Source organism: Ranitomeya imitator, chromosome 4 (assembly GCF_032444005.1).
Source record: "Ranitomeya imitator isolate aRanImi1 chromosome 4, aRanImi1.pri, whole genome shotgun sequence".
In the NCBI taxonomy this organism is placed as follows: Eukaryota; Metazoa; Chordata; class Amphibia; order Anura; family Dendrobatidae; genus Ranitomeya; species Ranitomeya imitator.
Window position 1 is genome coordinate 521,947,205 of NC_091285.1, and position 17,902 is coordinate 521,965,106.

At 47.0% G+C, this 17,902-nt stretch overlaps 1 protein-coding gene across 3 annotated transcripts in view; it reads right to left on the minus strand.

Annotated features, from left to right (window-relative positions):
- Positions 1 to 1,454: 1,454 nt before the first annotated feature.
- TP53BP1 (tumor protein p53 binding protein 1) overlaps positions 1,455 to 17,902 on the minus strand; it is a 199,236-nt gene continuing 182,788 nt past the window's right edge. For all 3 annotated transcript variants that reach the window (XM_069766121.1, XM_069766122.1, XM_069766120.1), the window contains exon 28: positions 1,455 to 1,920. In XM_069766121.1, the coding sequence (XP_069622222.1) occupies positions 1,733 to 1,920 (188 nt within the window). In that variant the 3' untranslated portion in view covers positions 1,455 to 1,732. The remainder of the gene's footprint in view (positions 1,921 to 17,902) is intronic.

Consider the following 17,902-nt stretch of genomic DNA (forward strand, 5'->3'; position numbering starts at 1 on the left):
TGCGGAAGAGGATACATGGAGGCGACACTCCAGGTGCTCGTCCGTAAGGTGCAGGGAGATCGGTGCCCTTTAAGGGACCCGTCGCCCCTAAAAAAAAAAAAAATATCAGCTCAGGCGTGGCATCCCAAGTCACAGGAGAGGATACGGAAAGGTGACGCTCTCCATGCTCGCCTGTTGATGGTTTGAGGAGATCGGAACCTTGAAAGGCTCAGTCGCCCCATTCGGCTGTAGTAAAAATTAAAAAGTTGAAAAAACAAAATAAAGTTTTGTGTCTGAATAGCAGACCCATCCGTGTGCCTCCTACGGACACTAAGCAAGAACTGGCTCTCTGAGAGACAGCATGAGGGTGGATACTGCAGAGGAGGAGCCAACTTTTTGCATTAACTTAGTGTCAGCCTCCTAGTGGCAGCAGCATAACACCCATGGTCCTGTGTCCCCCAATGAGGCAAAGGAGAACTGATAAATCGCTGGTAAACTTTTAACCTTTATAACTTAAAAATAAATTACTTAGCACAATTTTTGAAACATTGACTCCTGGGAAGTGATATTTATTAACTATTTTGTGTGACATAACGCTCAGATTTAAAGGCACCAAAATTAAAAGTTTGAAAATAGCAAAATTTTCAAAATGTTTGCCAGATTTTCTTTACACAAATAAACGCACGTCACATGAAAGAAATATTACCACTATGATGAAGTACAATGTCATGAAAAAAAAAATCTCAGAATCAGTGGGATGTGTTGAAGTGTTCCAGAGTTATTACCTCATAAAGTGACACAGTGGTCAGAATTGTAAAATTTGGCTTGGTCATGAAGGTCAAAATTGGCTCCATCACTGAGGGGTTAAGAAAAAATTCCTGAATGCAGTTTTGAATACCTTGAATTGTGCAGTTTTTAAAATTGGGTCTTGTTTGTGGGTATTTGACAAATAAGCCCCTCAATGTCCCTTCAAAAGTGAAGTGGTCCCTAAAAAAAGATACGGTAACAGTTTGTAAATTTCTTTAAAAAAAAAAAAAACAAAGAATTGTGGCTAAACATTTTATCCTTTGTTCATCCTAACAATGTCCTTTGTTCAATGTATGTAGTACTCATGTGCAAACCTTGCTCCACTCAAGATAAGCTTAGGATATGGGGGGGGGGGGGGGGGGGAAGGTGGGCTTAGTCATCAACATAGTGTATATTAATGTAATGAGCCTTAATAAATACTACGGCTCCAACGCATGTTATGCCTTCTATACATGGCAGTTTCCAAGAAATGCTGCAAAAAAAAAACAAGTTTTTTTTTTACAAGTTTATTTGCTCTTTTTTGGAGCAATGAAGTAACAGTTGGCTTCTCTTGTATCAAACATATAACCTTTTTGAAGGTAGCAGTTAAGCATCTGACCCTTTGTACTGTCCTACACAAGTCTAGAAATGATACATTAACCCTTCATTGCTTAAGAATACTCGCTATACAGATTTGCAAACAGTAATTTAATAAGTTTCAAATTTACCATTTTCAAATGTACAGTACATAAAATGGGCATGAAGAAAAACATGTTTAAAACAAGTAAATTCGACATTTATTTGGTCATAAAAGTCCGGCAGTTAAAACTATGTACAAGTAAACACATGCAAACGGTGGGGAAACCGCACAAACATTTAAAACTATCTAAAACACAGTATGCACAATGCAAAGAGCAGCAAAAATAAAGGAGCTGATAAAAAGAGTGATAAGAGTAGTGTGACCTTCTTAACTCGAAACATAGTCATGTTTGTATTTCGGATGGGTATCATATCCAACTTTCACTCCATGGATGAGACTCTGAATGACCCACTCAGCAGAAACTACCGGAAGGTCCAGAGCTTGGGCACAAGTTAGGATGGATTCTGGACATGAGCGATCTGTAACTACTACATCAAAAACACCCAAAGCAACATCTGAAAGAGAGAGAGAGGTGAAAGTTACAGTATCAGGGTGATGCAATAAATACAGTGTGTTATATCACAGAAAAGTTTAAAAATTTTTTTTATATACAGTTATATGAAAAAGTTTGGGCACCCCTATTAATCTTAAGCTTAATGTTTTATAAAAATTGTTTTTTTTTTTGCAACAGCTATTTCAGTTGTATATATCTAATAACTGTTGGACACAGTAATGTTTCTGCCTTGAAATGAGGTTTAGTGTACTATCAGAAAATGTGCAATCTGCAGTCAAACAAAATTTGACAGGTGCATAAGTATGGGCACCCTTATCATTTTCTTGTTTTAAATACTCCTACCTACTTTTTACTGACTTACTAAAGCACTTTTTTTGGTTTTCTAACCTCATTGTGCTTTGAAATTCATAGCCAGGTGTAGGCAATCATGAGAAAAGCTACTTAAAGTGGCCACTTGCAAGTTGTTCTCCTGTTTGAATGTCCTCTGAAGAGTGGCATCATGGGCTCCTCAAAACAACTGTCTAATGATCTGAAAACAAAGATTATCAACATAGTTGTTCAGGGGAAGGATACAAAAAGCTGTCTCAGAGATTTAACCTGTCAATTTCCACTGTGAGGAACATAGTAAGGAAATGGAAGAACACAGGTACAGTTCTTGTTAAGGCCGGAAGTGGCAGGCCAAGAAAAACATCAGAAAGGCAGAAGAAGAAGAATGGTGAGATCAGTCAAGGACAATCCTCAGACCACCTCCAGAGAGCTGCAGCATCAACTTGCTGCAGATGGTGTCACTGTGCATCGGTCAACTATACAACACACTTTGCACAAGGAGAAGCTGTATGGGAGAGTGATGCGAAAGAAGCCGTTTCTGCAAGCACGCCACAAACAGTCAGCTGAGGTATGCAAAAGCACATTTGGAGAAGCCAATTTCTTTTTGGAAGAAGGTTCTGTGGACTAATGAAACCAAGATTGAGTTGTTTGGTCATACAAAAAGGCGTTATGCATGGCGGCCAAAAAACACAGCATTCCAAGAAAAACACTTGCTACTCACAGTAAAATTTGTTGGAGGTTCCACCATGCTTTGTGGCTGTGTGGCCAATGCCGGCACCGGGAATTTTGTTAAAGTTGAGGGACGCATTGATTCCTCTCAGTATCAGCAGATTCTTGACAATAATGTTCATGAATCAGTGACAAAGTTGAAGTAACGCAGAGGATGGATCTTTCAGCAAGACAATGATCCAAAACACCGCTCCAAATCTACTCAGGCATTCATGCAGGGGAACAATTACACTGTTCTGGAATGGCCATCCCAGTCCCCAGACCTGAATATCATTGAACATCTGTGGGATCATTTGAAGAGGGCTGTCCATGCTCGGCAACCATCAAACTTAACTGAACTGGAATTGTTTTGTAAAGAGGAATGGTCAAAAATACCTTCAACCAGGATCCAGGAACTCAATAAAAGCTACAGGATTACTAAAAACTCTGTTATTTAATCCCTTAATGACAGCCAATACGTCTTTTAAGTGACCTGAGATATAAGAGAATAGCCTCCCCATACAGGTGACAGCAGCTGTACACTATAGCTGACAACTTGCTGCATTAGCCACGATCAGTGTTTGCACCTTCCAAATCTGTTTAACCCCTTAGATGCTGCTGTCAATAGTAACTACATCATTATGAATGGTTAACAGAGTGTGGGGGCTTCCTCTTTGTCCAAACTTGTGCCCTCAGATCATGATTTTGTGGTCCTGATGTTTGCCATGGCAATTCACGACCAAATAGTGGCCTTACAGTCTGACGGCTCAAGTACTCTGTTCAGAAGTTAGAGGCACTTAGGTGATAAAAATACACATTTTCATTTCGGTCATACCACTTTGCATTAATTTCTGTAAAGCACCTGAAGGGTTAATAAACTACCTGACTGCAGTTTTCAATATGTCAGGGGGTACTGTTTTGAAAATGGTATCAGGTTTGGGGGTTTCCCAATATACAGGACCCCTAAAGTCACTTCAGAAATGGATAGGTCCCTAAAAAAATAAATTTTGTAAATTTCCTTGAAAAAATGAAAAATTGCTGCTACATTTCTAAACCTCCTAAAATGCTAAAAAAATAAAACAACATTTTACAAATGGTAATGATGTAAAGCAAACATGAGGGAAATGTTATTTATTAATGTTTTCCTGTGGTATGACCATCTGGATTAAAGGGATAATCATTCAAATTTAGAAAATTGCTAATTTTTTTAACATTTCTCAAATTTTTGATATTTTTAATAAACACAAAACATATTGACCTAAATTTACCATTATCATAAAGTATAATGTGTCACAAAAAACTCAAAATCACTGTGTGGATGCTTTCCTGAAACGGAAAGTACTTGCAAGCAGCATAATACAAAGAATAGCAGGTTTACCCAGAATCCTTTGCAGTAGGCGGAGCTATGCAAATCATCTCTTTCCACCCCTGTCTAATCCACAGCGCTTGGAACCGCCAAGCGTGCAATGCTGCGGATTAGTTTCTAAATTTACACAGCCAACCAATTCCTACCTGTGGACACGTGTTTCGGGCTTTAGGCCCTCATCAGCACAGGGCTGGAATTGGTTGGCTGTATGGAGTGGGGCTCGGTGAGCAAGCGATACATACATGCTAGCCACCTTAGGGAGAGACCCAAGTTGGGCTAAATGTAGCGGGACGAAAGAGACCGAAAAGCCCTCTACTTAAAGGAAATACATAGTGGATGCTTTCCTGAAACGGAAAGTACTTGCAAGCAGCATAATACAAAGAATAGCAGGTTTACCCAGAATCCTTTGCAGTAGGCGGAGCTATGCAAATCATCTCTTTCCACCCCTGTCTAATCCACAGCGCTTGGAACCGCCAAGCGTGCAATGCTGCGGATTAGTTTCTAAATTTACACAGCCAACCAATTCCTACCTGTGGACACGTGTTTCGGGCTTTAGGCCCTCATCAGCACAGGGCTGGAATTGGTTGGCTGTATGGAGTGGGGCTCGGTGAGCAAGCGATACATACATGCTAGCCACCTTAGGGAGAGACCCAAGTTGGGCTAAATGTAGCGGGACGAAAGAGACCGAAAAGCCCTCTACTTAAAGGAAATACATAGTGGATGCTTTCCTGAAACGGAAAGTACTTGCAAGCAGCATAATACAAAGAATAGCAGGTTTACCCAGAATCCTTTGCAGTAGGCGGAGCTATGCAAATCATCTCTTTCCACCCCTGTCTAATCCACAGCGCTTGGAACCGCCAAGCGTGCAATGCTGCGGATTAGTTTCTAAATTTACACAGCCAACCAATTCCTACCTGTGGACACGTGTTTCGGGCTTTAGGCCCTCATCAGCACAGGGCTGGAATTGGTTGGCTGTATGGAGTGGGGCTCGGTGAGCAAGCGATACATACATGCTAGCCACCTTAGGGAGAGACCCAAGTTGGGCTAAATGTAGCGGGACGAAAGAGACCGAAAAGCCCTCTACTTAAAGGAAATACATAGTGGATGCTTTCCTGAAACGGAAAGTACTTGCAAGCAGCATAATACAAAGAATAGCAGGTTTACCCAGAATCCTTTGCAGTAGGCGGAGCTATGCAAATCATCTCTTTCCACCCCTGTCTAATCCACAGCGCTTGGAACCGCCAAGCGTGCAATGCTGCGGATTAGTTTCTAAATTTACACAGCCAACCAATTCCTACCTGTGGACACGTGTTTCGGGCTTTAGGCCCTCATCAGCACAGGGCTGGAATTGGTTGGCTGTATGGAGTGGGGCTCGGTGAGCAAGCGATACATACATGCTAGCCACCTTAGGGAGAGACCCAAGTTGGGCTAAATGTAGCGGGACGAAAGAGACCGAAAAGCCCTCTACTTAAAGGAAATACATAGTGGATGCTTTCCTGAAACGGAAAGTACTTGCAAGCAGCATAATACAAAGAATAGCAGGTTTACCCAGAATCCTTTGCAGTAGGCGGAGCTATGCAAATCATCTCTTTCCACCCCTGTCTAATCCACAGCGCTTGGAACCGCCAAGCGTGCAATGCTGCGGATTAGTTTCTAAATTTACACAGCCAACCAATTCCTACCTGTGGACACGTCCACGCCTACTGCAAAGGATTCTGGGTAAACCTGCTATTCTTTGTATTATGCTGCTTGCAAGTACTTTCCGTTTCAGGAAAGCATCCACTATGTATTTCCTTTAAGTAGAGGGCTTTTCGGTCTCTTTCGTCCCGCTACATTTAGCCCAACTTGGGTCTCTCCCTAAGGTGGCTAGCATGTATGTATCGCTTGCTCACCGAGCCCCACTCCATACAGCCAACCAATTCCAGCCCTGTGCTGATGAGGGCCTAAAGCCCGAAACACGTGTCCACAGGTAGGAATTGGTTGGCTGTGTAAATTTAGAAACTAATCCGCAGCATTGCACGCTTGGCGGTTCCAAGCGCTGTGGATTAGACAGGGGTGGAAAGAGATGATTTGCATAGCTCCGCCTACTGCAAAGGATTCTGGGTAAACCTGCTATTCTTTGTATTATGCTGCTTGCAAGTACTTTCCGTTTCAGGAAAGCATCCACTATGTATTTCCTTTAAGTAGAGGGCTTTTCGGTCTCTTTCGTCCCGCTACATTTAGCCCAACTTGGGTCTCTCCCTAAGGTGGCTAGCATGTATGTATCGCTTGCTCACCGAGCCCCACTCCATACAGCCAACCAATTCCAGCCCTGTGCTGATGAGGGCCTAAAGCCCGAAACACGTGTCCACAGGTAGGAATTGGTTGGCTGTGTAAATTTAGAAACTAATCCGCAGCATTGCACGCTTGGCGGTTCCAAGCGCTGTGGATTAGACAGGGGTGGAAAGAGATGATTTGCATAGCTCCGCCTACTGCAAAGGATTCTGGGTAAACCTGCTATTCTTTGTATTATGCTGCTTGCAAGTACTTTCCGTTTCAGGAAAGCATCCACTATGTATTTCCTTTAAGTAGAGGGCTTTTCGGTCTCTTTCGTCCCGCTACATTTAGCCCAACTTGGGTCTCTCCCTAAGGTGGCTAGCATGTATGTATCGCTTGCTCACCGAGCCCCACTCCATACAGCCAACCAATTCCAGCCCTGTGCTGATGAGGGCCTAAAGCCCGAAACACGTGTCCACAGGTAGGAATTGGTTGGCTGTGTAAATTTAGAAACTAATCCGCAGCATTGCACGCTTGGCGGTTCCAAGCGCTGTGGATTAGACAGGGGTGGAAAGAGATGATTTGCATAGCTCCGCCTACTGCAAAGGATTCTGGGTAAACCTGCTATTCTTTGTATTATGCTGCTTGCAAGTACTTTCCGTTTCAGGAAAGCATCCACTATGTATTTCCTTTAAGTAGAGGGCTTTTCGGTCTCTTTCGTCCCGCTACATTTAGCCCAACTTGGGTCTCTCCCTAAGGTGGCTAGCATGTATGTATCGCTTGCTCACCGAGCCCCACTCCATACAGCCAACCAATTCCAGCCCTGTGCTGATGAGGGCCTAAAGCCCGAAACACGTGTCCACAGGTAGGAATTGGTTGGCTGTGTAAATTTAGAAACTAATCCGCAGCATTGCACGCTTGGCGGTTCCAAGCGCTGTGGATTAGACAGGGGTGGAAAGAGATGATTTGCATAGCTCCGCCTACTGCAAAGGATTCTGGGTAAACCTGCTATTCTTTGTATTATGCTGCTTGCAAGTACTTTCCGTTTCAGGAAAGCATCCACTATGTATTTCCTTTAAGTAGAGGGCTTTTCGGTCTCTTTCGTCCCGCTACATTTAGCCCAACTTGGGTCTCTCCCTAAGGTGGCTAGCATGTATGTATCAAAATCACTGGGATTTGTTGAAGCGTTGCAGAGTTATTACCAGATAAAGTGACACTGGTCAGATTTCAAAAATTTGGCTCCGTCACTAAGGCTAGGTTCCCATTGCGTTAATGGGACCGCGCTAATGGACAGCGTTGCACGGCGAAATTAACGCCGTACAACGCGTCCGTTAGCGCGCCCATTAACAGCAATGGGGACGCGCATCTGTAGCGCGTGCCATTTTCGGCACGCGATAGCGATGTGCTGGTGTTATGTGGCGCGCCGCGGACGCTGCTTGCAGCGTCCGAGGCGTGCCCGCGGTCCGTTCCCTGCTCTCGCAGATCGGAGATCTGCGAGAGCGGGGACGTTTAACGCGACCCCTTTACAACGCATTGCGTTAGCGCAATCCGCTAGCGCTAGGCGCTAAACAGATTGCACTAACGCAATCTGAACCTAGCCTTAGGGGTTAAATGCATTTTTACTTGTTTACTTAGTTACATCAGGGTTTTCGTTTACTTTTTTCTCTTGTAGGTTTTAATGTTTTGTGGCCAATTAACATGCGTTTAACCTCTGCATGTGTACCAACTCAAGTTAAGCTCAGTTTTGTGTTTTGCTTTTTTCTCTGTATTGTTGCATTCTGTGGCCTCCCTGTTTCTGAGCTAGAGACTATATAAGGCTTCCCCAGTCTAGTGTTTCACTGGTTGGGCCCAGTCCTTTTGTCTGCCCTTATTCACACTGAGGTCAACAATGACACAAAGTTCAGTGAATTCTGGGCTCCCAAATCCAAATTCTCCTCCTTCTGAGTCCCACTGTGCATAAACTGCAGTAAGTGGCCACATGTTTGGCATTAGTGTAGGGGGGAGAGCACATTTAACAATTCAGAGGGTGCATGTCTCCAGCAGCACAAGCTATTCACAATATATGGTGGCACAATATATGGGCAATAAACTGCCATATTTGCAATTCTCCAGAATAAAGCCTGGCTTGGATGTTAGGCTGGGTTCCCATTGCGTTATGGGATCGCGTTTAACGGACAGCGTTGCACGGCGAAATTAACGCCGTGCAACGCATCCGTTAGCGCGCCCATTCAAGGCAATGGGAACGCGCAGCACTAGCGCGTACCATGTTCGGCACGCGCTAGCGACGCGCCGGTGTTTCCTGGCGCGCCGCGGACGCTGCTCGCAGCGTCCGAGGCGCGCCCGCGGTCCGTTCCCCGCTCTCGCAGATCGGGGATCTGCGAGAGCGGGGACGTTACCGCGACCCCAGGACGCGGCCCCATAAAAACATAGCGTTAGCGCAACCCGCTAGCGCTAAACGGGTTGCACTAACGCAATGTGAACCTAGCCTTACAAAATGGTCACCACACCCATAGATTAATTAATTGAGCGACACCATTTCTACAATGGGGTCACTTATTTTTATTTTTTTGCTATTCTGGCACCTTACGGGCTTCGCAAAAGTTGCCCGCAAACTATTCTAAGGCTCCAAAAGCCAAATAGCGCTCTCAGCCATGACGTATGGCCTAATAGTTTCTGATGACATATAGGACATCACCACTGTTCAAGACAAATTGCGTAATAAATTGTGGGGTTTCACCCATTAACCCTTGTTACACCTGACAAAAAAAAAAAAAAAGACATTGTTACCACTAAAATGTGATTTCCATGATCCAATGTTATAAAATTCTGTGAGGCTACACCGACAGGTGTTTAAAATGCTAAACCCCTACATGAAATCCTTAAGCAGCGAAGTTTCCAATATGAGGTCATCTGGAGCTTGGCTAATGGAACCCAAGAATCTATTCAAATGGAATCTGTATTCTAAAAGGCTTCTTCTGTTTTGGCAAGTCAGGGGGGGTCTGCAAATGTGACATGGCATTCACAATCTATTCCAGAGAAATTTAGGCTTCAAAAAGAGGAATTTTTGGTTCTTACCGTAGAATCTCTTTCTTGGAGCCTTCATTGGGGGACACAGGTAACCATGGGTGTATGCTGCTGTCACTAGGAGGCTGGCACTATGCAAATAAAGAAGTAACTCCTCCCTGGCAGTATACACCCTCCGACAGGCACCAGGCAACTCAGTTGGTGCAAAAGCAGTAGTAGGAACAGGTAATATAAAACTCAACCTATGTACCAACCCACAACAACGGCACGTTGGCCAACACGGTACAACTTCAAGGGAGGGTGCTGTGTCCCCAATGAAGGCTCCAAGAAAGAGATTTTACGGTAAGAACCAAAAATCTCTCTTTCTCGCCTCATTGGGGGACACAGGTAACCATGGGACGTCCAAAAGCAGTCCCTAGGGTGGGATATTCTGCAGAAAAAGAGTTAGGTCGGCCGGTCAGAAACCGCCGCCTGCAGTATCCTCCTACCCAGGCTCGCGTCCGCAGAAGCCCGAGTATGCACCTTGTAGAATTTTACAAAGGTGTGAATGGATGACCACGTTGCGGCCTTGCAAACCTGCGAGGCCGAAGCTTGGTGATGAACTGCCCAGGAAGCTCCCACAGCCCAGGTAGAGTGAGCCTTCACCCCGGACGGAGGCCGTTTGTCTTGAACACGGTATGCCTCCAGAACCGCCGAACGGATCCAACGAGCAATTGTGGACTTGGAGGCGGGGAGCCCCTTTCGCCGCCCTACCGAGACGATGAACAGAGAATCGGCCTGACGAAAAGAGGCAGTTCTGGCAAGATAAATTCGGATAGCCCTGACCACATCCAACTTGTGAAGAGATTTCTCCAAGGGATGAACCGGGGAAGGGCACAAGGAAGGGAGGACAATGTCCTCATTGATGTGAAAAGCCGAAACCACCTTTGGTAGAAAGGAAGGAACCGGACGAAGAACCACTTTGTCCTAATGCAGGACTAGAAAGGGAGAACGACAGGATAATGCCGCCAACTCAGACACTCTTCTACTGGAGGTGATGGCGACCAAAAAGGTTACCTTCCAGGATAGAAGCGAGAAGGAAATGTCCTAAATCGGTTCAAAGGGCGTACGCTGGAGGACGTCCAAAACGAGGTTGAGGTCCCAAGGCTCGACAGGAGGACGATAAGGTGGAGCTATATGAGCAACCCCCTGGATGAAGGTCCGCACCTGAGGCAGGGAGGCCAGGTCTCTTTGAAAAAGAATGGACAGAGCGGAAATCTGACCGTTCAAGGTGCTAAGGGAAAGACCCGAATCTAGACCCGCTTGAAGGAAACTGAGAAGGGATGGAAGGGAAAAGGTCATAGGAAACAGATTGTTGTCCTCACCACCGGAAAAAGGCCTTCCAACACCTGTGGTAAATACGCAAGGAAGCCGGTTTTCTCGCCCTTATCATAGTCTGGATGACGCTATGAGAAAAAACCCGCATCCTTCAGGACCGCGGCCTCAACGGCCATACCGTTAAATTCAGAGACCGAGAATTCGGGTGGAAGAGGGGGCCCTGCGAAAGAAGGTCCGGACGATCCGGAAGCCTCCACGGAACGTCCGATAGCATGTTCACCAGTTCCGCATACCAGGCCCTGCGAGGCCAATCTGGAGCTACTAAGAGCACGGGAACCCCTTCTGTCTTGACCTTTTTTACGACCCTTGGGATCAAGGGGAGGGGTGGAAACAGATGGGGCACCTGGAACTGGGTCCACGAGATCACAAGAGCGTTGCATCTGACGGCCATCAGATCCCGAGATCTGGAGACATACTGGGGAACCTTGTGGTTTGCCCGGGAAGCCATCAAGTCAACGTCTGGAATGCCCCACCGCTGGCAAATCTGGCTGAAGACAGCGGGAAGAAGAGACCACTCGCCCGCTACGATGCCCTGGCGACTCAGAAAGTTGGCTTCCCAGTTGTCCACTCCTGGGATGTGGACGGCTGACAAAGAGGGAACGTGACCCTCCGCCCAACACAGAATTTTTGCCACTTCCGCCATGGTTTATGTAAGACACGGCTGTGGCGTAGTCCGACTGAATGCGGACCGATTTTCCCGAGAGGAGAGACTCCCAGCGGATGAGGGCTAGGAAGATGGCTCTGATTTCCAAGAGGTTGATAGGGAGGCACGCCTCCTGAGCAGCCCAGCGGCCCTGGGCCATGAGGTGGAGAAAAAATGCCCCCCAACCTTGGAGGCTGGCATCTGTGGTGATCACCTGCCAGCGGGGAGGGAGAAATGACCTCCCGTGCAGAATGGAGGTGGACAGCGTCCACCAAGAGAGAGACTTTCACCTTGGGCGAGAGGCGAAACGGACGATCCAGGGAAAGTTGGTTCCTGTCCCAGGCAGACAGAAGGGCCAAGGGAAGACTTCTGGTAATCGATTATCCAGCCGTCGCGAAGAAGCGTGTCCAGAGTAAGCTGGAGGCTCTGGCTGCAATCCCGACGGGATGGACCCTTGATCAAGAGGTCGTCGAGGTATGGGATAACCAGAATCCCCTTCGAACGAAGAATGGCCATGACAGCTGCCATGACCTTCGTGAAGACTCTGGGCGCAGACCCCAGACCGAAGGGGAGGGCCGTGAACTGATGATAACCCTGGATCGCGAACCGGAGGAATCTCCGATGCCTTACGCAAATAGGAACGTGAAGGTACGCATCTCGGATATCCACGCAACACAGAAACTCTCCCTGTTCCATGGACGCGACCACCGAGCGTAGAGATTCCATCCTGAAGCGCCAAATGCGGAGATGGCGGTTCAGCTGCTATCTTTGAAGTGACGATCTCCCTGATCCAGGCATCGTCGACTACTGATAGCCAAACCTCTAAGAACAGAAGAAGTCGGTCTCCCACCCTGGAGGGATTTCCAGGTGGGGGCGACCCGTCATTTGTTAGAAAACCTGTGGCCCCGAGATCCCGATGGTTTTGCGGGGTGGCTCTTAGCCCTCCAGCATGGTGGAGGTCTGAAAGAAGGTTTTCTTCGGTCTCCCTGCGAGGAAGAACGGTCCTGGTTGGAGTTTCCTGAGGCGAAGGACCGAAAAGGGCGAAAAGACTGGGGGCCCCTCCTGTTGAAGGGACGTTTGGGCTTGGACTGGGGTAAGGAGGTACTCTTACCCCCTGTTGCGTCCGAGATCATTTGATCCAACTGCGTGCTGAAGAGTCTAGAACCCTGGAAGGTCAGACCTGTGAGAGATTTCTTAGAAGCGGGGTCAGCGTTCCACGCTTTTAGCCAGAGAATCCGGCGAATGGCCACAATGTTGCTATTAGCCCTGGTGGAGCAGGCCGCTGCATCAAGGGAAGCATTCATGAGGTATTTTCCCGCAAGAGAAATCTGATCTGCAAAATTAGACAGTTCCTCAGCAGGAGCACAGGCCAAAATGCCCCTGCGCATGGTCTTGGCCCAGGCTGACACAGCCTTGGCTACCCAGGACGAGGCGAAACTAGGGCAGAGGGAGGCTCCGGACGCCTCAAATGCCGATTTTGCTAATGCCTCGATTTGCCTGTCTGTGGGGTCCTTAAGGGAAGCCGTGTCAGGGATAGACAGAACCGCCTGCGAGGATAGCCTGGAGACGGGTGGGTCGACCTTAGGAGACTCGGACCATTTGGAGACAAGGTCGGAGTGAAAGGGGTATAGCACGTCAAGCCGTTTCCTGCCAGGGAAACGCTTACCAGGGTTTTCCCAGTGTGTAGAGGTAGTGTTGTCAAACTCCTTGTGATTAGGAAAAACCCTAGAGGGACGTTTAATCCGTTTAAATGCAACGGAGACGTCCTGAGAGCTCGCTTTATCCTCCTTAAGATCAAGCGTCTGAATGTAGCCGAAATAAGGCTATCAACCATCTCCTGTGTTCCCGATGTCTGATCTGCATCAGAGTCAGATTCCGACTGAGAGGATAGATCAGACCCGACGTCCGCCTGCGAGGAGGGGGAACGGGCAGATAGGGGAATTCCGTCCAGGGAACTGGAAGAGGATCTAGATAAGGTCCTTTTTCTGTCTCTTTTGTCCGGTCTGCCTCTGTGAGGGTCTAGGACAGGTGCGAGCGAATCGCCGTGTGAGGCGTTCGTGGCACTGGTGGCATTAGAGAGAAGCGGGATACGTTCAAGTGCCTGGACCAGAGACTGAGAAACCTTAGTCAGGTCAGACACTGATTGAGACATAGCAACAGCCCACTCCGGGGGAGGGGGTGCACTCATCCCGGGACCTAGGAGCTTCCTGAGGGACGGACATGGTGGGAGGAACGCAGGACGGGCAGGAAGGTGAAGGCTGACCTGAGGCCCACTTTTTCTTACAGTGAGCGCAGGTGTAATGGATGGCCGTAATGGCAAAGGCTGGAGTGGGGTCGGACATAGGTGGATATTACCTTGTCCTGGAGCGGAGAAGTACTGCCGGGAGGAGTTGAGCCCGAGAGAGCAGTAGCGCTGAGCCAGCTGAAAAACAGCGACAGCGGTAGCCGCAGGTGCCTGTGTTCCCCCTGAATGAGCCAAGTTGAGCAGGAAGACAGAAAAGAGCGCTGGGACAGCGCAACGCTGTGGGCGGGCACAAGCGCTGAAGGGGGAAGCAGGAGAAATGCCCCCAACTGTAGATTGTGAGTCTTCGCGGACAGGGTCCTCACTCCTCCTGTACCAGTTATGATTTGTATTGTTTAAGAATATTGTACTTGTTTTATTATGTATACCCCTCCTCACATGTAAAGCGCCATGGAATAAATGGCGCTATAACAATAAATAATAACTGCGCTGAAAAACTCCTGGCCGCAATAATGCAGGCCGCCACAAGAGGGCGCGTAAGCGCCGAAAGAAGGATAAGAAAAGCCGGGAGAAAAAAAATTCCTGGCCGCAATAATGCAGGCCGCCACCAGGGGGCGCAGAAGTGCCGAAAGAAGGAGAAGAAAAAACTGTGATTAAAGACTCCTGGCCGCAGTAATGCCGGGCCGCCACCAGGGGGCACAGAAGCGCCAAAAGGTGGTGAAGAAAAAAAACGGAAGAAAAAAAAAATGGCGGGAGCGCGCTGTTTGAATCCCGAGGAGGGAAGGAGAAATGCTGGTGTGCAGCAATAGAAAAAAAACGGCGCCAGAAACAAAAGGTAGCGACCCTTCTTCTCTGATGCAGCCCTTTTACTCCCCTAATAAAGATGGAGATGTACCCCCATGTGATGACCCCACCTTAGAAGATCGCTTGCCGGGCGGGCGTGCGGGTTGGGGGGGTCAAGGTAGATGTTTTGTACTGTTGCTTGAAGATCCCCTACCTGGGGTTGAGGAACGCATCAGGATCCCTTGTAGGACGGAGGGTCCTGGAAGAAGTCCTCTTTCCCGCGCCACGAACTCTCCGACGCAGAAGATGGCGTCGACCCCTAACCAGGGGGAGAGGGTCACTGGAAGTGACCGCCGTCTTACTCTCAGCCCACTCCGAGGAGAGGGATGAGGAGGGGAATGGGCAGGACTAGCCACCGAGGAAAAGGGTCACCCTGAACACCCGAAAGGGTGACAGGGGACAAGTCCTGCCCAGCGGGTCCGAGAGGGTGCGATGTGGGCGATGCCACACTGCTCTCTCGGTCGCTCAAAGTGGGGAAAACAGGGTGAGAAAAACTGCACCCTGTTACCCTGAAGAAAAGAGTCTGAAAAAGAAAGGGAAAAGGTTAATAAACAAAAACAAATCCCTGTAAAAGAAATGCGGATCTGGGGTTAGATCCAGGTCCGCCTCCTACAGACACTAAGCAAAAACTGAGTTGCCTGGTGCCTGTCGGAGGGTGTATACTGCTGGGGAGGAGTTACTTCTTTATTTGCATAGTGTCAGCAGCATACACCCATGGTTACCTGTGTCCCCCAATGAGGAAGAAATCAAATAGCTCTCTTACCTTTTCAAGCCCTACCATATGCTCAAACAGCAGTTTTTGACTACATATGGGTTACCTATCCAGAAAAATTGTGTAACCAATTTTCGTTTTCGTTTCCAATTTTTTATATTATCCATTGTGAAAATTAAGAATGTGTGGCTAAAAACATTAAAAAAAAAAAAAAAAAATTTCACACCCACGTTTTAAAAAGTTCTGTGAAATACCTACAGGTTGAACAATGTCAACACACCCCTAGATGAATTCCTTGATGGGTCTAGTTTCCAAAATGGGATTACTTGTGGGGGTTTCTGCTGTTTTGGTATCTTCGAGGCTCTGCAAGTGAGACCTGGTTTCTGCAGCCTATTCCAGCCAAATTTACATTCGGCCTGTCCCACATGTCCAGATAATTCCGGTACCGGAAAAATCGGTACCGGAATTATCCGTGTGCTTACGTAGCACATCAGTGTGGCACACGTGCGGCAGCCGTGTGCCGCCCGTGTGCCGCCTGAGGACCACACGGACCGTTCAGGAGACAGCGCTACAGTTAAGCGCTGTCCCCTGCCTGCGGTGCTGAAGCCGGTATTCATCTCTTCTTCCCAGCAGTGTTCGCCGGAAAGAAGGAATGAATAATTTTTTTTTTTATAAAATAGAGTTGCCGGTAATCTGCCCCCTCCCACACCCTGTGCGCCCGCCCGCTGGCATTAAAATACTTACCCAGCTCCCTCGCGCATCCATCCTCTCAGCGTCGCTGCTTGTCCTGTATGAGCGGTCACGTGGTGCCGCTTATTACAGTAATGAATATGCGGCTCCACCCCTATTGGAGGTGGAGCCGCATATTTATCACTGTAATGTGCGGCACCACGTGACCGCTAATACAGGACAAGCAGCGACGCTGAGAGGATGGATGCGCCGAGGGAGCTGGGTAAGTATTTTAATGCCAGCGGGCGGGCGCACAGGGGGTGGGAGGGGGCAGATTACCGGCAACTTTATTTAAAAAAAAAATAAAAAAAAAGATTATTCATTCCTTCTTTTCAGCGAACGCTACTGGAGAGAAGAAATGAATGGGGCTTCAGCACCACAAGCTGGGGGGACAGCGCTTACAGTAGCGCTGTCTCCTGCACGGCACACGGACAGCATCCGTGTGCGGTACGTGTTTTACACGGACCCATTGACTTTAATGGGTCCGTGTGATCCGTGCGCTCCCACGAACACTGACATGTCTCCGTGTTTTCCAAACGGATACACGGTCCGTGAAAACACGCTGACATGTGCAGAGACACATTGATTTTAATGTGTCTACATGAGTCAGTGTCTCTGGTACGTGAGGAAACTGTCACCTCACGTACCGGAGCCACTGACGTGTGAAACCGGCCTTCCAAATCTCACTTCTTCCCTTCAAAGCCTTGCCGTGTGTGCAGACAGAACTTTTTGACAACATGTGAGTTATCGCAGCACTCACAAGAAAGTTGGTAATAAACAGTGTGAACCACTTTCTCATGTTACCTCTTTTGAGTAGTACATGTGAGTTCAAAATGCTCACTATACCCCTGGATAAAATCCCTGAGGGGTGTAGTTTCCAAAATTGGGTCATTTGTGGGGGTTTCTGCTGTTTAGGTACCTTAGGGTCTGTGCAAAAGCGACATGATGCCCACAATCTATTTCAGTAAAATTTGTGTTCTAAAATTCACATGTTCCTTCCTTTCCAAGCCCTGTTTGTCCAAACAAAGGTTTCTGACTACATGTGGTGTGGGGTATCAGCATGTTCAGGAGAAACTAGGTAACAAATAGTGGGGTCCATTTTCTTGTGCTATTCCTTTTGAAAGTGAAAAAAATTGGGCTAAAGCATCATTTTAGGAGTAAAAATTACTAAGTTTAATGAAAAAAAATTGTATTAAATTCCTGGGTAGCACCTGAAGGGTAAAACAAATTACTGACAGCAGTTTTGAAGTATTTGGGGGGTGCAGTTTTGAAAATGATATCACTTTTGGAGAGTTTCCAATAAATAGGCTCCGCAAAGTCCATTTAAATCTGACCATGTCCCTAGAGATACAGCTTTTGTAAATTTAACCCTTCTAAAAAAAAAAAAAAAAAAAAAAATGACATTTGAAAAATGAGGCAGATGTAAAGTAGACGTATGGGAAATGTTATTTATTATTTTGTACACTGGTTTAAGGATATAAAGATTGAAAGTTTAAAAATTGCGACTGTTCAAAATTATTGCTAAATTTCCGATATTTTCATAAATAAATGCAAAACATAGTGGCCTAAATTTACCATTAACAAAGAACAATATGTCACAAAAAAACAAGTATCAGAATCACTGGGATCCGTTGACCCACTCTAGAGTTATTACCACATAAAGTATAAATAAAAATGGGGGAACTGGAGAAACAAGAAGCGCAAAATTAGGTCTTATCTAGCGGTATAGAAAGGTAATAAATCCGCTCATCTGATA